Source organism: Rhineura floridana, chromosome 6 (assembly GCF_030035675.1).
Source record: "Rhineura floridana isolate rRhiFlo1 chromosome 6, rRhiFlo1.hap2, whole genome shotgun sequence".
Classification (NCBI taxonomy): domain Eukaryota; kingdom Metazoa; phylum Chordata; class Lepidosauria; order Squamata; family Rhineuridae; genus Rhineura; species Rhineura floridana.
In genome coordinates, this window is record NC_084485.1 from 21,143,639 (window position 1) to 21,159,146 (window position 15,508).

At 43.3% G+C, this 15,508-nt stretch overlaps 1 protein-coding gene across 4 annotated transcripts in view; it reads right to left on the reverse strand.

Moving 5' to 3' along the window:
• Positions 1-15,508, reverse strand: part of CIMIP1 (ciliary microtubule inner protein 1) — a 49,357-nt gene that overhangs the window by 15,609 nt on the left and 18,240 nt on the right. For 3 of the 4 annotated variants that reach the window (XR_009763197.1, XM_061630265.1, XM_061630267.1), the window contains exon 1: positions 8,066-8,174. The exons of the other annotated variant lie outside the window; for it this stretch is intronic. Coding sequence is in view for 2 of the 3 variants with exons in the window: in XM_061630265.1 (XP_061486249.1) it covers positions 8,066-8,112 (47 nt within the window). In the remaining variant the exon portion in view is untranslated. Of the gene's footprint in view, positions 1-8,065; positions 8,175-15,508 lie in introns of those variants that run through there. 4 annotated transcript variants of the gene reach the window in all.

Below are 15,508 nucleotides of genomic sequence, written 5' to 3' on the forward strand. Positions count from 1 at the left end.
AAAACAAATGCTGATGAAAGTTCAAGAGGAAAGCAGAAAAGCAGACTACAGCTGAACGTCAAAAAGATGAAAGTAATGACAACAGAAAATTTATGTAACTTTAAAGATGACAATGAGGACATTGAACTTGTCTTTTTTTTTTCAATTAATTTTTATTCAAATTTTCAAAACCAAAACAATACAAAAAGAAAAAACACAAATCAATAACTAATACAATAAAAAAAGAAAAAAAATTAAAAATATTGACTTCCGATTTGTCATAGTTCAGCTATATATCTATAATATATAACAAGCCTGTCTCTTAATAGGTTATAAAATCACCTTCCTCCAGCGGTTATCTTAATTGGTTTCAAATCTCATTAACATCATATCATTTTATTCTTCCACAAAAAGTCAAAGAGAAGTTTCCAATCCTTGAGATATATGTCCATCAATTTTTTTTTTCTAGATAAACATGTCAATTAATCCAACTCATCAAGTCTACTAAGTCCAATAATTTCAAATCGCTCTTCTTCCATTATCCATATTGGTTCCATCTTCCATCTTCCATCTTTACGCACTCAATAATCTTGCTGTCATAGTCATATAATAAGAGTCTGATAGGAATTTCCTTTATCACAGATATTTTCTTGCCATCAATTCCGAACGTATCACTGAAGTATTGTTGCAAAGCCGCATCTCTGTTCCTCTTTTTTACATAATACACTAGCACATCTCTTGAAGATTTTTCCATTGACACAAAACAGGGATTAAATCTGTTAACTTTCTCCATTTCAAGTTCCATCAAATCCTTCCAATCCAGGAATTTTTTTGAACCGATAATATCTTTATCTCCAATCTCTTCAATTCCTTCAGGGACAGCGCTGAGTTCCAAACCGTAATATTTATCTCCAGGATCCATCACAGCCAGGAAATCCAAATCTTTTTCCATGTCCATATTTAATCCAATCTCCATAGTTTGAACCTTGCCTTTAATTTCTCTTTCATCCTTTTTTGGTTTTCCAGATCTATCTTTATTCTCCTTTCTCATAGAATCCTGAATTTCTTTCAGCTCCTGTCTCATTTCGTCAAATTCAATTCTCAACGCTTGACTATTATTTCTCAGTTCTTGTTTTATTGACTTAATCCCATTCATTATTTTCTGAAACATGTCTAAAGATAAAGTCCCTTCTTGTACATCCATGATCTTCTTAATTGTCATTCTTAAAGCCAAAGGAACAAAACTCCTTCAATTTTCAATGTCCCAAGCAAAGAGCAGTTTATTTCTTTATCCAGTTACAAAGGAGTTAATCTTTCAAACCAACTGGTGTACACTCTAGACAGCCCTTATCTCTTATATGCCCAGAAGGGCAAAAACAGCTTTAGTTCACAGCGTCCAAATAACTAGTAGCAGAAGGAATGAGCAGATTCGTCAAAAAAAAAGTAGATCAGAAAAAATAGTCCCATACATATATTACACAAAAGTCTTATAAATCAAAAAGATTTTTCCTTTCTCTACCAATCAGAAACCCCTCATCCGTTGTAATCTTTATAATGCTATTTTCCATGTCAGCTTTTTGCAATAAAAAAAAAAGATAGGCTATTTTTATTTTCTTCCCCCTTAGTTCCGTGAGTAAAAGAAAAGGAGAGTTTTGGCTCACCCAGGTTTTCTTAATTGCTGTTCCTTTGACAAATCTCTTTAGCTGTATAGATAAGAAAGTGATAAGCGTAGACAGGAGAATGCTTGCCTGTTAGTCTGTCTTTCTTTAAAGAAAAAAAAACGGATCACTTATTCAGCTGAGCTTAGCTAGAAATCCTCGCTCCGTTCGAGCTGCTGGAAGACCTTATTTCACAGACAATTCTGACGAAATCCAGTCTCCAACAATCACAACAAAGCTGTGTGGGAAATCTCACGTTTCTTCCTTATCCGGAAGAAATTATCCCCAGTCAAAAAAGACCCTTCTGACTGGATTTATTACTGAAAAAGTTTCATCCAAGACAGGAGCCCGTCTCAGAGCTGCACAGGCGGAGGGATCCTCCTGGGAAGTCCAGGACATTGAACTTGTCAAAGATTATCAATATCTCGGCACAGTCATTAACCAAAATGGAGACACTAGTGAAGAAATCAGAAGAAGGCTAGGACTGGGGAGGGCAGCTGTGAGAGAACTGGAAAAAGTCCTCAAATGCAAAGATGTATCACTGAACACCAAAGTCAGGATCATTCAGACCATGGTATTCCCGATCTCTATGTATGGATGTGAAAGTTGGACAGTGTAAAAAGCGGATAAGAGAAAAAGCTCATTTGAAATGTGGCGTTGGAGGAGAGCTTTGCGGACACCATGGATTGCGAAAAAGACAAATAATTGGGTGTTACAACAAATTAAACCAGAACTATCATTAGAAGCTAAAATGAAACTGAGGTTATCATACTTTGGACACATCATGAGAAGACATGATTTGCTAGAAAAGACAATAATACTGGGAAAAACAGAAGGGAGTAGAAAAAGAGGAAGACCAAACAAGAGATGGATTGATTCCATAAAGGAAGCCACAGACCTGAACTTACAAGATCTGAACAGGGTGGTTCATGACAGATGCTCTTGGAGGTCACTGATTCATAGGGTCGCCATAAGTCGTGGTCGACTTGAAGGCACATAACAACAACAAACAACTTTTAATGGTTTTTAAGCTGCTTTTATTTGCTGTTTCTGCTGTTTTCATTTTGCAGTTTCAGTCCAGTTTTATATTGTACTATTCATGAATTTTCTTTTTATGAGAGCTTTAAGCTGCCTTGAAGATGCTTGCAGCAAAAAGTGAGGCACAGGGCGCTTCCAGACTTTTGCCATATTCTGGTGGGATTCAATCACATGCCAGCAAATTCAGGTTGCACAGTTATAGAGGTGTTGCACAGCAAATCCACTTCCCTAAAATATTGGTCTTTTTGCAGTATGGAAAGTGATGGGAAAATGCACTGGAAAGTGTAGGATAACACTTGCTTTGATGCAACATCCTCTGACTTTCACCCAAATGAATCAAAATGAATGCTTATTAATATAGCCACTGTCTTCTAATCTCCCTGCAAATAAATCCAAATGATTGCTTTGCTCAATAAACAGGCTATCTTGGAAGCACCCGCAGTCAGTCTGTCTGTCTGTCTGTCTGTCACCAGTTTCTATCTTGCATGACAAAGGGGCCTTAATCTAGAATGGGGCTATACATTTAGAAAGATTTATGCACCACTTGATCAGAAATCTCTCTGAGCGATGTACATAAGAAAATTATCAATAAAACACAGGAAAAATCAGCAAAACTGCTAAAAATCAAGTATACACAAAACAATTATTTATAAAGCAAATAAAATGAAGATACAAGCAAAACTTTTAAAAAAACAAGTATTCAAAACTAAATTATACATCTGGTTATGCTTGCTGAAATGATGAAGGGTGGGCAGGAGGAGGGATGCAGTTATGAGCGGGTTTAATTCTCAGGGACTGGGGGACACCAGAGAGAAAATACAGCCCCAATCTGATTGCATCCCTTAGGGCTTTTCTTGACTCTCCACAATAATCTTGCCATTCATTCTCATGGAGAATACATAGCATTGGATTTTGGAACACTGTAGCTGGGGAGAGTAAAACACACCCTACACCTCTGACCTTTGGTGGCCAATGTACAACATGTGTGCACAGGAACATATTGCACACTGGGCCTTTGCCATGTATAAGCCTCCCCTCCATGTGCCCTCATCTCCACCTGTTAGAGTGATGCATTTTGCTACTTGAACAAATAATGAACAAATGGGCTTATTCTTTTGAGCAAGTCCTTCTCAAGGACTAAACACACACACACACACACACCACTAAACCCTGCAGTAATTCACAACTTTATTTACACTAAAGTAATTATATTAAGCCATTGTTTTGGAATAAGTGATGTGCAGATTGTGACCTTGTCCTCTTAAATTGTTAATAGCCTGACCACAATCCAGTTAAGATGAAGTAGTTGGAGTGAAACTGTTGCCTTTAATGTATTTTTACTTCACTGAGCTGTGGACTGTGCTGTAGAAGTAGCTTAGGCTGCCGTTTTAAGCGTATCGTTATGAAATAATTCTGATTATCAATGGAATATAATACCTTGCTTCCTTATTCCTTGGTTCATTTTAGGATTCTTTAAAATATTATTATTATTATTTTGCCTTTCACACTTGAGAGAACATAAATGATACTGAACAAATAGAAGAGGGTGATGGCTTAAAGGCTACAGCTCATCTTGTAAGCCTTTCTATAGACACATTTATTCTGGGGTAACTATCCCTTACTCTGTTTTACCCATCTGTTCATAGTGAAAGGACTGGCTTCCAGATGGTAAAAAAATAATAATAATCCTTAGTGCTGTACTTAAAATAGCTCCGATCCAGCACCCATGTATTGGATTGTGGTGGTGGTATAGCTGATGTTGGTTGTGCAGATATGTGTATGTGCGCGTGCGCAAGAGGGAGTAATAGAATCATAGAATAGTAGAGTTGGAAGGGGCCTACAAGGCCATCAAGTCCAACCCCCTGCACAATGCAGGAATCAAAATCAAAGCATTCCCGACAGATGGCTGTCCAGCTTCCTCTTGAATGCCCCCAGTGTGGGAGAGCCCACTACCTCTCTAGGTAATTGATTCCATTGTCCTATGGCTCTGACAGTTAGGAAGTTTTTCCTGATGTCCAGTCAAAATCTGGCTTCCTGAAACTTGAGACCATTATTCCGTGTCCTGCGCTCTGGGACGACCGAGAAGAGATCCTGGCCCTCCTCTATGTGACAACCTTTCATGTACTTGAAGAGTGCTATCATATCTCCCCTCAGTCTTCTCTTCTCCAAGCTAAACATGCCCAGTTCTCTCAGTCTCTCCTCATAGGGCTTGGTTTCCAGTCCCCTGATCATCCTTGTTGCCCTCCTCTGAACCTGTTCCAGTTTGTCTGCATCCTTCTTGAAGTGCAGAGACCAGAACTGGACGCAGCACTCAAGATGAGGCCTAACCAGTGCTGAATAGAGGGGAACTAATATTTCACACAATTTGGAAACTATACTTCTGTTAATGTAGCCTAATATAGCATTTGCCTTTTTTGCAGTCACATCACACTGTTTGCTCATAGTCAGCTTGTGATCAACGAAAATTCCAAGATCCTTCTCACATGTTGTATTGCTGAGCCAAGTATCCCCCATCTTATAACTGTGCATTTGGTCTCTTTTTCCTAAGTGTAGAACTTTGCATTTATCCCTGTTGAATTTCATTCTGTTGTTTTCAGCCCAATGCTCCAGCCTATCAAGGTCCCTTTGAATTTTGTTTCTGTCTTCCACGGTATTAGCTATGCCCCCCAATTTTGTATCATCTGCAAATTTGATAAGCATGCTCTGTACCTCCTCATCCAAGTCGTTAATAAAAATGTTGAAGAGCACTGGGCCCAGGACCAAGCCCTGTAGTACCCCACTTGTTACTTCTGCCCAGTTTGAGAAGGAACCATTGATAAGCACTCTTATCAGGGAGTTGCTGTTCTTGTGGTCTGCAACTTTTTCATAAACAGAATGGGATGGGCACTTCATTTATGTTTTTGCTCATTGAACAAAGTAATTTACAAAATCAAGAGAAAGGTTCCTGAAATCGTAGGGGGTAGGATGGCATCATGGCGATAGTATCCTCACTGCTTTTCTTAAAAAAACCCAAAGCATAGGCTAAATACTCTAGAACTGGGGAAGTATGTCATTCCCATGGACATTAAAAATGAAAGTTCACAAAATGGCACAGCTGAAGTGTTGGGAGTTGTCATGTCACCATGACTTTATATATAGTAGAGAAAAGTCAGTCGGTGCCCGTAACTCTTGGGCAACCACATTCCACACAGCAATCTCAACTGCAATAAGAGGCACAGGCTGGAGATTAGGGAGGAAGAATTATAATATTTCCCAAGGTATAAACGTTTACAGGATGACAGTTGTGGCCCTGTTGTTAAGTGTGAGTTGGCTAAATCATGCCCCATGATTTTAATGAGAAAATGGCTCAGCTGATTTGCCGGTGTAGGAGAGGAAGCTTTGCAGGATAGCTTTAGTTGCATTGTGTCTACTACAGCAAACAGACAAATCTGCAACTTGGGCCCACCATTCTACCATGGCCATCCATCCATCCATCCATCCAGCTACATGGTAGTGGTGAAGCTGGAACTCATCACAACATTATTGGAGTTTGGTATATACTGCAGCAGAGTGCAGAACTAAACAGTCCGCTAAGACTGTTGGTTGAAAGAATGAAAAGGTTTTTTACTACTGGGAAATAAAGTAATTCTGACTACAGACACACGTGGCCATTGCAGATCCATTAGGCTCACACACATAGACACTAACTCTGACTGGCTAGAAAGGAAGTAAAGGCTGAGAAAAAACAAACAAGTGGTTACTAAAGTTTGCCTTTATGTCTACCACCACCACCCACCCCAGTTCAGGTTACTTGTTACAAGCATTGGTGCTTTACTCCCAACTAGCATAGGATACCATTACCACATCAATATTGTCTAAATAACATATTTTAAGGGCATGGGCCTTAACAGTTATAATTTACCAGTATTTTTGAGCTTGAGAGAATACTAAAAAGTTTTCTGTTTGATGACTATTCTAACATCCCAGGTGTGTAATATGGAAGTGAAGTCTGGAGGAAAGAAAGGGGTATCAAACAGCCAGGGGGTCAGCTGTATAGGCAGAGAACAACAGTCATCCCTCTCCCCCACCTCCCACTTCAGATGATTATTCCTCACAAATGTATTTGCTCAAAAGGAAAACGAAGTGGGTGGTTCTTTGGCATGCGTTGGAAACACTGATATCGTCATAACGAGGTGTCAAAAGGTAACTGCAACAAGTGCTCTTAAAACAGCTTTGCAATTTAATCTTTCAAGATTCTTCCCCCCCCACCCCCCCATCTGAAATCTGAAATAGGTCATCTGGCAATAATGGCAGGTTTGTTGCGTTAAAGGAGGATTACTTGGAAAAGCAAGGTCAAGAGACGGAGAAAGCCAATTGCCATATGTAAAGGTGTGTGCCCACGTATAGCATTGGGCACCCAGAACTTTGTAGAAAGGGAAAAGTGTGCCTGTGAATGTAATAGCTGAATAAACACTGAGGACTAGCAGCTACTGGTGTTTTAGCTTTGGGGAAAGCTGGTTATGGCAGCATTGCTATGAGCAAAACCACACTGGGCATGATAATGAGAACAGATAGGTCTGGTCCAAAGGAGGAAGAGGAACACCAGCCTGAAGCTGCAGTCCTGTGCATATTCACTTGGGAGTAAGTCCCACCGAATGCTGCTTTGCATGCAGAAGGTCCCAGGTTCAATCCCCGGCATCTCCAGTCAGGGCTGGGAGAGACCGCTGCCTGAAACCCTGGAGAGCTGCTGCCAGTATGGGCCAGTGGTTTGACTTGGTATAAAACATTTATTCCCCTGTTATTTCACTTTAAACTATCATGGCTTCCCCTAAAGAATCCTGGGAAGCGTAGTTTGTGAAGGGTGCTGAGAGTTGCTAGGAGACTCCTATTCCCCTCACAGACCTGCAGTTCCCCCAGTGGTTCAACAATCAATCCCTCTTCCCAGGAAACTGGGAACTGCAGGTCTGTGAGGGGAATCCGGGTCTCCTAACAGTTCTCAGCACCTGTCACAAACTACTCTTCCCAGGATTCCTTGGGGGAAGCCACGACTGTTTAAAGAGGAGTAATAGTGGAATAAATGTGTGGTGTGAATGTGCCCCCCCCCCGGGATTACAGCAATACGGGGGGGGGAGATCAGATTACATTTGGGGAGGCGAAGGGTCTACAAGGCAGGGTATTTTTAAGGGTGACACCATAGGCTCATCATGCCTGTAACCGGGCACTGGCCCCAGGTGCTTGTGAGTTTCCGGGAACTGGGATTAGGAGGTCGATTTGAGAAGGCTTCCATTGGCTGGTTGGTGCAGACTCAACTCAAAGCAACCTTAGCACGACAAGCCATCCAGTGGGGACGAGGGTCGCTGGGTAGAACGGCGGGGCGGGGCCAATCCAGGCTAGGTAAGTAAGGAATTTACCAGATCTGATCTTCCGCCACGAAGTTGAGTTTGTTTTTCTGCGACATCCCAGGCACTTCCCCAGGCTACCTCCCTCTGGGTAGAGGAAGGGCGCTGCTTGCAGCCGGGCTCCAGCCAGCGAGCCAGGCAGGCGAGAGAGCCCTCACTGAGCGAATGCCCCCCGCTTGCGGCGGCGGCTGCTGCTGGCGCGGCAGCTTCGCGTTGCTAGGAGACAGCTGAGGAATTGCCGCGGGAGGGACGGACGGCGGGCCTGCTTCACAGGCCTGGCAGGGCATGGACGGACGGATGGGTGCCTGCTACCTGGGCAGAGTGACCGTCCCTCATTGTTCGCGCAGCCATCTCGGGCCACCACCGTATCCTGTCAGAGGTCTCAGTTCAGAGCACACCCACCCAACGTAGCCCTGAAGCTGACACCCTTTTCTAGATGAAAGCGAGTCCAGCATCAGGGATGGCTGGCCGAGCACTGCTACCCTCCACATAAGCATCGCTGAAGGCAACCTGTCCTGTGCGGGCACGTATAGGTGTCCTGGGTGGCCTCCTTCTCCCCAACTACACAACACTTTTTGCAAAGGTCGGCAAAACTCTTTGTTTCCTGGAGGTAACACAGGAATTGTTACCTGGCCAGCGTCTCTTGCCTCAAGGAGAGCAACACAGGCTTTTATTTATTTATTTTCATTCGATCTAGCTTTACAGGCCATTCTTAACCTGTGGTCCATGGACCCCTAGGGGAAGGGCCGTTGCCCAGTGGCAGAGCCTTGGTTTTGCACGCAGAAGGGCCCACGTTCAATCCCTGGCATCTCCAGGTAAGGCTGGGAGAGAATCCTGCCTGAAATTCTGGAAAGAGCTGCTGCTGGTCAGTGTAGACAACACTGAGCTAGATGGACTTTGTGGTCTGACTTAGTATAAGCCAGTTTCCTATGTTCCTATGGGTCTAGGGATGAGATTCAGGGGGTCTGTGTGAACCAAGCGCAAAAATATAAATTAAAAAATCGCCCAATGCAATAACAAAGGGGTCCGTGACCCAAAAAAGGTTAGGAACCACTGCTTTAGAAGCTACATTTCTCCCCTCACCTTGCAGATGGGGCAGCCCTAGGGGAGCACAAGGGAAGCACATTGACTTTGCCAGCCAGGGGACCTGCTGCCTCCCAGGAAGAGCGCCATGGCAAGAGGAGGCCAAGCTGGCCCCATCCATTGGCCAGAGGAGGAAGAATTGCAGTTTATTTCCTTCCTTTCTGCCACAAAGAACATGCAGGTCCAACAGCCACTGCCGAGTGAAAGGAAGTTGCTGGGAATCACAAGTGGGGAAAGCCCTGTTGCACGCAAGTCCGGCTTGCAAGCTTCCTGTGAGCCCCTGCATGCCCACTGTGAGGACAGGATGCTGAGCTGCATAGGACTTTGGCCAGATACAGCAGCCAGGCTCTTCTTACATTCTTAAGCATGAGGCTTTTGCCCCATCTATGAGTCAGATAATTAGGGGCTGCTGGGTTGTCTGTGTGAGAGTGTTTTGGGGGGTTTTTTTTGCAGAGGGGGAGAAGAGGGGTTGTATTATTACCTGTTCCCTATGCTTTTTTTTTGTGAAAAGGAGGTGCTGGTGTTCATATCTTGATAAAAGTGCTATAGGTGCCTTACCTTTTTTTTTTCTGCGCATTTGATAGACTGAGATGCTGTTGTCTGTTATTAGTATGCTGCCAAAGCTTGTTGTGGCTACATAGGGGTGTTGTTTTAATGTTTTATTGCTTGGTTTTATAGTATGATATATTTGTTTTTGTTTTTAACAGTGTTGAAAGTTGCTTGGAGACCTTTGGGTAACAAGCTACTAATAACTCTAATAAATCATCATCAGTGTGTGTGTGTGTGTGCATGCACACGTGTGATTTGTAGGCCATCTAGTCCAGCTCAGGGCAGGACATCCAGAGCGAGCCAGCATCCCCAACAGATAGCTGTCCATCCTCTTGCTTGAAAGCCTTTAGCAACAGAAAGCTCACCACCCTTTAGATAATTAGCTCCATTGTCCGACTGTTTTTACTCTTAATAAATGTCAACGTCTGCTGTTCAGTCAAAGGCTGTGAACACACTACTTGCCAGAGAAAAGCATTTCCATGAGCCCACACCAGGAGGGGAATTGCCAATCAGTTGCAACATGCCTTTGAAGCTAATTTTTTTTGAAGAACCTTAAACGGCTCCCACCAGGTTTTACAGTAAAAAGGGGCAGGTTTTGACTAGGGTCATGTGCCCCCGTTTTCAGAAGAGAGGTAGAGACGCACTGGAACCAGCAGAACAGTGAGTGTATTTCTGCTGAAAATCCACTGTCCTGTTAGGTAAGCCAATTTGATTTAAGTCCTGCCCATGGGACAGCACAGCAGAGAATACGTTTTTAAACTATCCTAGATACATAAGACATCCAGAGTGTATGAAACACACCTGTGAAGGAAGCTCACCTCAGCTCTTTTCAGGTTTCTCTCTACCTGTATTCCCACAAATATTTTTTTCAAAAGTTCAGTAAGCCACTCTCTCTCTCTCTCTCTCTCTCTCTCTCTGTGTGTGTGTGTGTGTGTGAAAAGTGGCAGAAATTTTAGTATGCATACATTAAAGAAATAAATAGAACATTACCTTGGGCTGCCTACACACCATACCTTTAAAGCGCATGGTTGCCCCCTCAAAGTATCCTAGGAACTGTAGTTTACCCCTCACAGAGCTGTAGAGCACCCTTAACAAACGACAGTTCCCAGGATTCTTTGGGGAAAGTTATGTGCTTTAAATATTTGGGGTGTGTGTGTGTGTGTACACACACCCATATATAATTATTATGATTAAGAAAACAGGTTTTTATTGTATTACCAAAATGTTTCGGCTTCTGCCTTCATCAGCTGCTAATATACAATGCTGTTACTAAGGTGGCAGTTATAGGAGGAGAGGAGACTCCTATTCCCCTGACAGAGCTCCAGTGACCAGAGTGGTTTAACAGTCAGCCGCTCTGACTGAAGCTCTGCGAGGGGAACAGGGCATCTCCTAGCAACTCTCAGCACCCTTCACTAACTACACTTCCCAGGATTCTTTGGGAGAAGCCATGCCTCTCTAAAGTGAAATAAAAGTCTGGTGTGGATGTGGCCAGGGACAGCTTTGGTTTAAATTTGGGTGGGAGGCTACATGTGCCTGCTATAGAATAAAAAAGTGGGGGAAACCCTGAAAAAGGAAGTTCACAATTTTTTTCTTTTGAAAAGGAAAGGGGCTTCCCTTCTGCCCAGTGCCCACCCATCTAATCCCCTCCCCCTCCCTGTCCTCCTCCTCCCCTCCCTGCCACTCCCCCAGATCAGTTTCACCTATCCTAAGCATGATTGCACATGATTCCCACTGAACTCAAAAAGCATGCAAATGATTAAACCTGGTCCCCCCTTCTCCTCCCTCCTATCCCCTACCTCTTGCCCCTTCCCTCCCCCTTCCTTCATCCCTCCCTTCCCCTCCTCCCTCGTCCTCCCCCTCCCCCTCAGTAAGTTTTACCTATCCTAGGACTACGACCTGGGAGACCAGGGTTTGAATTCCCACACAGCCATGAAGCTCACTGGGTGATCTTGGGCCACTGCCTCTCAACCTCAGAGGAAGGCAATGGTAAACCCCCTCTGAATACTGCTTACCATGAAAACCCTGTTCATAGGGTCACCATAAGTTGGAATCAACTGGAGGGCAGTCTGTTTCATTTTCAAGCATGATAGCACAGGAGTAAATCCAAATGAACTCAATAAGCATGCAAATGATCAAACCTGCCCTCCTCTCTTCCTCCCTCCTATCACCTCCCTTTTGCCCCTTCACTCCCCCTTCCTTCACCCCTCCCCAATCCCCTCTTTCCCCCTCCCCCTCCTTCTGCTCCCCTCTCCCCCCTTCCTCCTTCCCTCTACTCTCCCTTCCCCCTTCTCCTCCCCTATGGTCAGTCTTACCTATGCTAGCCATGATTGCATGGAAATAAATCCCACTGAACGCAATAAGCATGCAAATGATCAGATCTGCCTTTCCCCTCCTTCTCTCCCTTTCTCCTCCCTCCTTCTCCTCTCTTTCGTCTTCCTCCTCCCCTGCCCACTCCAGGCCTTCCTCTCCATGGTCAGTTTTACTTATTCTAAACATGATTGCATGGGAGTCAATCCCACTCAACTCAATAAAAATGCAACCCTGTCCTCCTCCTCCTCCCCTCCTCATCCCCTGTGGTCAGTTTCATCTATCCTAAGCATGATTGCAGGGGAGTAAATCCCACTGAACTCAATAAGCATGCAAATGATCAATCCATTCTCAGCAAACTTGCACAAGATCCCATTTCTTACCTCCCAGATTAAAAAGCAGAGAAATTCACTAATAGGCAAAAAACCCTGCGGTTTAAGAACGTACCTATATTTCTATCAAACTTTAAAAAGCAGGGAAATTGGGCAGCTATAGTGAATGCACCAGGGGAGCAGGAGACCTGACCTCGTCTCTGAAATATTGTACTGCCCTGAGTGTTTATAGGAAGGGACCACTCTTAATGAGAGCCATCACTGACATCACCCAGGAGCTGCTGTTCTTCTAGACCAGCCTTTCCCAACTAGTGGGCCACCAGATGTTGTTGGACCACAATCCCCATCTTTCCTGACCATTGGCAATGCTGGCTGAAGCTGATGGAAATTGTGGTCCAACAACATCTGGTGGCCCACTAGTTGGGAAAGGCTATTCTAGACAGAATCTGCATAAAGAGAACTGTAAAGCTATGTTACAAGAACTGTAACTTTAAGAACCTTTGCTTGAGCTTGCTTTTCCCTCTCCTTCCTCTTCCATTTTCCTCATGTGTCATGTCTTTTTAGATTGTGAGCTGGAGGGCAGGAACAGTGCTGATATTTGTAAGCCTCTCTGAGGGCTTTTTTGGATAAATAGAGGAGTATAAATGCCTTAAATATTATAAATATATAAATATATCTATCCATTTGGTGGATTTGGTGTGCAGGCTCAATATGTCTACTCATGGCTTAGACTTGTTAGATCATGTAGATCTTCTGGGGAAAGGTTATTCATGGTGTTGGAATGTATGAGGTTCAACTCCAACTTGGTGGGTTGAGGCTGCATGCGGTTAATAAGGGTAGCTAGAGAGCTAGACCTCTTGCTGGTTGAGGCTATACCTATCCCTTTGATCCTCTGCCATCTCTCCCCTTCCTGCTAGGCTGATAAGCAAAGGAATGTTGATCCCAGTTCCTTCCCGCCTTTCTCTGTGTTTTCTTTCTCTCGAGATGGGAGCAGACATCTTTCCTTTGTCTCTCCCTCTCAACCAGCATGAGAGCTGCACTGCGACCAGTGCAGACTGCTCCAACATAGCTAGTTAGCTAGATATAGAACCCTTTCCTATCAAGCATGTACTTCCAGAATAAAGTAGTTGTTTCTTATTTTACAGCTTAAAGTCTCTGTCTGACTAATTTGCAGGGAAGGTAGAATCTTAGCAAAGATTCAAACACACACACGTAAGCTCGCTCAATACGCTCCATTCCGCTACGCAACTCAATAGAATTCCGACACATGGCACCTCACACTACAGAATATCATAGGGTGGTGACCTGAAAACATGCATTTTCTGCTGTTGCCCCTATTCTGTGGCATACCCTTCCCTCTGCCATATGTGAAGTAGCAACCAAAAGTTGCTTCAGACATCTCGTTAAGGCTTATCTTTTGGCTCAGGCTGTTTCTGACCCATATGATTGGATCCTATTTTATGTGTACGAATCCCCTGAATCTCTTGTTTTATTTGCTTTAATACAATTTAATATGTTTTGTACTGTTCCTTTATTGGTTTCAGTTTGTAATATTATTTTAATGGATATTGCTTCTATATTGTACATAGTGTACACTGCTAGATTGAGGATGGTCAAAACCAAGCAATAGAGGCAAGGTTTCTGTAAAGGGGAATTTTTTGGCAGATGAGGTTTGCCATTTTAAAGTACAGGATTGTACGTATAGTGATTTGTGCTATTTGTGGATATTATAGAAAATGGAAGAAAGCCATTTTCCATTTGATTATATCCTTAACGCAATTCACAATCACATTACAGCATGCAGGGGAGAATCATTTTAGTGCAATGTGCAAAAACACACTTATGCTTTCAGATTTTTACCATTTTTCAGGTTTCAAGATCTTTCCATTACTGTTTCACATTTGATATCTGAAAGGGAAATGTATAGAGCAGTGGTTGCTGGGCTTGGTCACAGACACCCCAGTTTCAAATCCTTTGCTCAGTGGTGAACCTCAGTGGACAGCCATATGTTCAAATAAGTCTTTATCAAATCACATGGATGTTCTACTGCAGGGGTTGCCAACCTTTTTTTTGATAGGGGGCACATTTCTAATTTTTGAGAGAGTGCTGAGATTGCCAGTCACAAAATGGTTGCCATTGGGTTTGTGGCATAGCACAACATTAGAGAGAGTACAGTTATTGCTGCTCTCTCCCCCCCACCCCCCAGACAACCTCATATTTACCAGGGGAAGTCAGCTATGTCCTGCTGGTTCCGATTGTGGAGATACAGCTGTTAAAGACACAAGAACCCTGTTTTCCCCAATGCCAGTCCAAAACCAAAGCCTAAGCTACCATTCTGCACCCACTTACAGGATAATGGAATTTAAACACAAAGCAACTTACTTCTAAATATAATGCATTCTTAACCAGTGTCTGGAGATCAGCTCTTGCACAGAAGAAGACATACTTAAGTTTTCACATTTTTCATTTGCCATTTGCGGAGGGGGTTCTTTAACATTTCTTCCACAGCACTCTCTCAGAATTTGAAATGTGCTCACTGTTCCAAACAGGTGGCAACCCCTGTTCTAGGGGTGTACTTGATGTCAGATGAACCCACCACAGGAAAGATGTGCCTTGGTTGCTAGGTGAAAAAGAAGGCAAACTACGGAGATTCCAAGGACTACTAGAAAATAAGACAGAAGCAGGAAAAGTGCACTAAAGGGGAGGAGGACACAGGGATTCCTATTGCCTGGTGTCTAAACAACTTGCTTAAAAACCACAGCACAATCTGCCCTCATTGGATAAGAACACTGACAGATGAGAACAGCCAGGCTGGCTCTTTTCACAGAGGTTGCTTAAAGGGTATCTGCATGTTTTGCTTCATAACTTTCTTTCTAGGAGGACTACAGACTTTCCTTTCTTGAAAAAAAATGAAAGTGCAGATTCTGGGCCCCTTACTGGGAGTGCCAATGAAGGCTTTCTTGGGTGCCCGGCTGGTAACCTTCATTCTGCTGTTAAAACTCGTCAGTGAAGAGCAGTATTGAAATGTAACAAATAACAATAGCTGACAAAATGGTTTTGGGAGGGGAGGATGGGCTGTGTGTTATTCATTTATTCTAGATGATTTAGGAAAGAAATGCTGAACATACTTCCTGGCTATATTTGAGAGTCTGAGAAAATATTTACAGCATGCAAAAAGTTCACT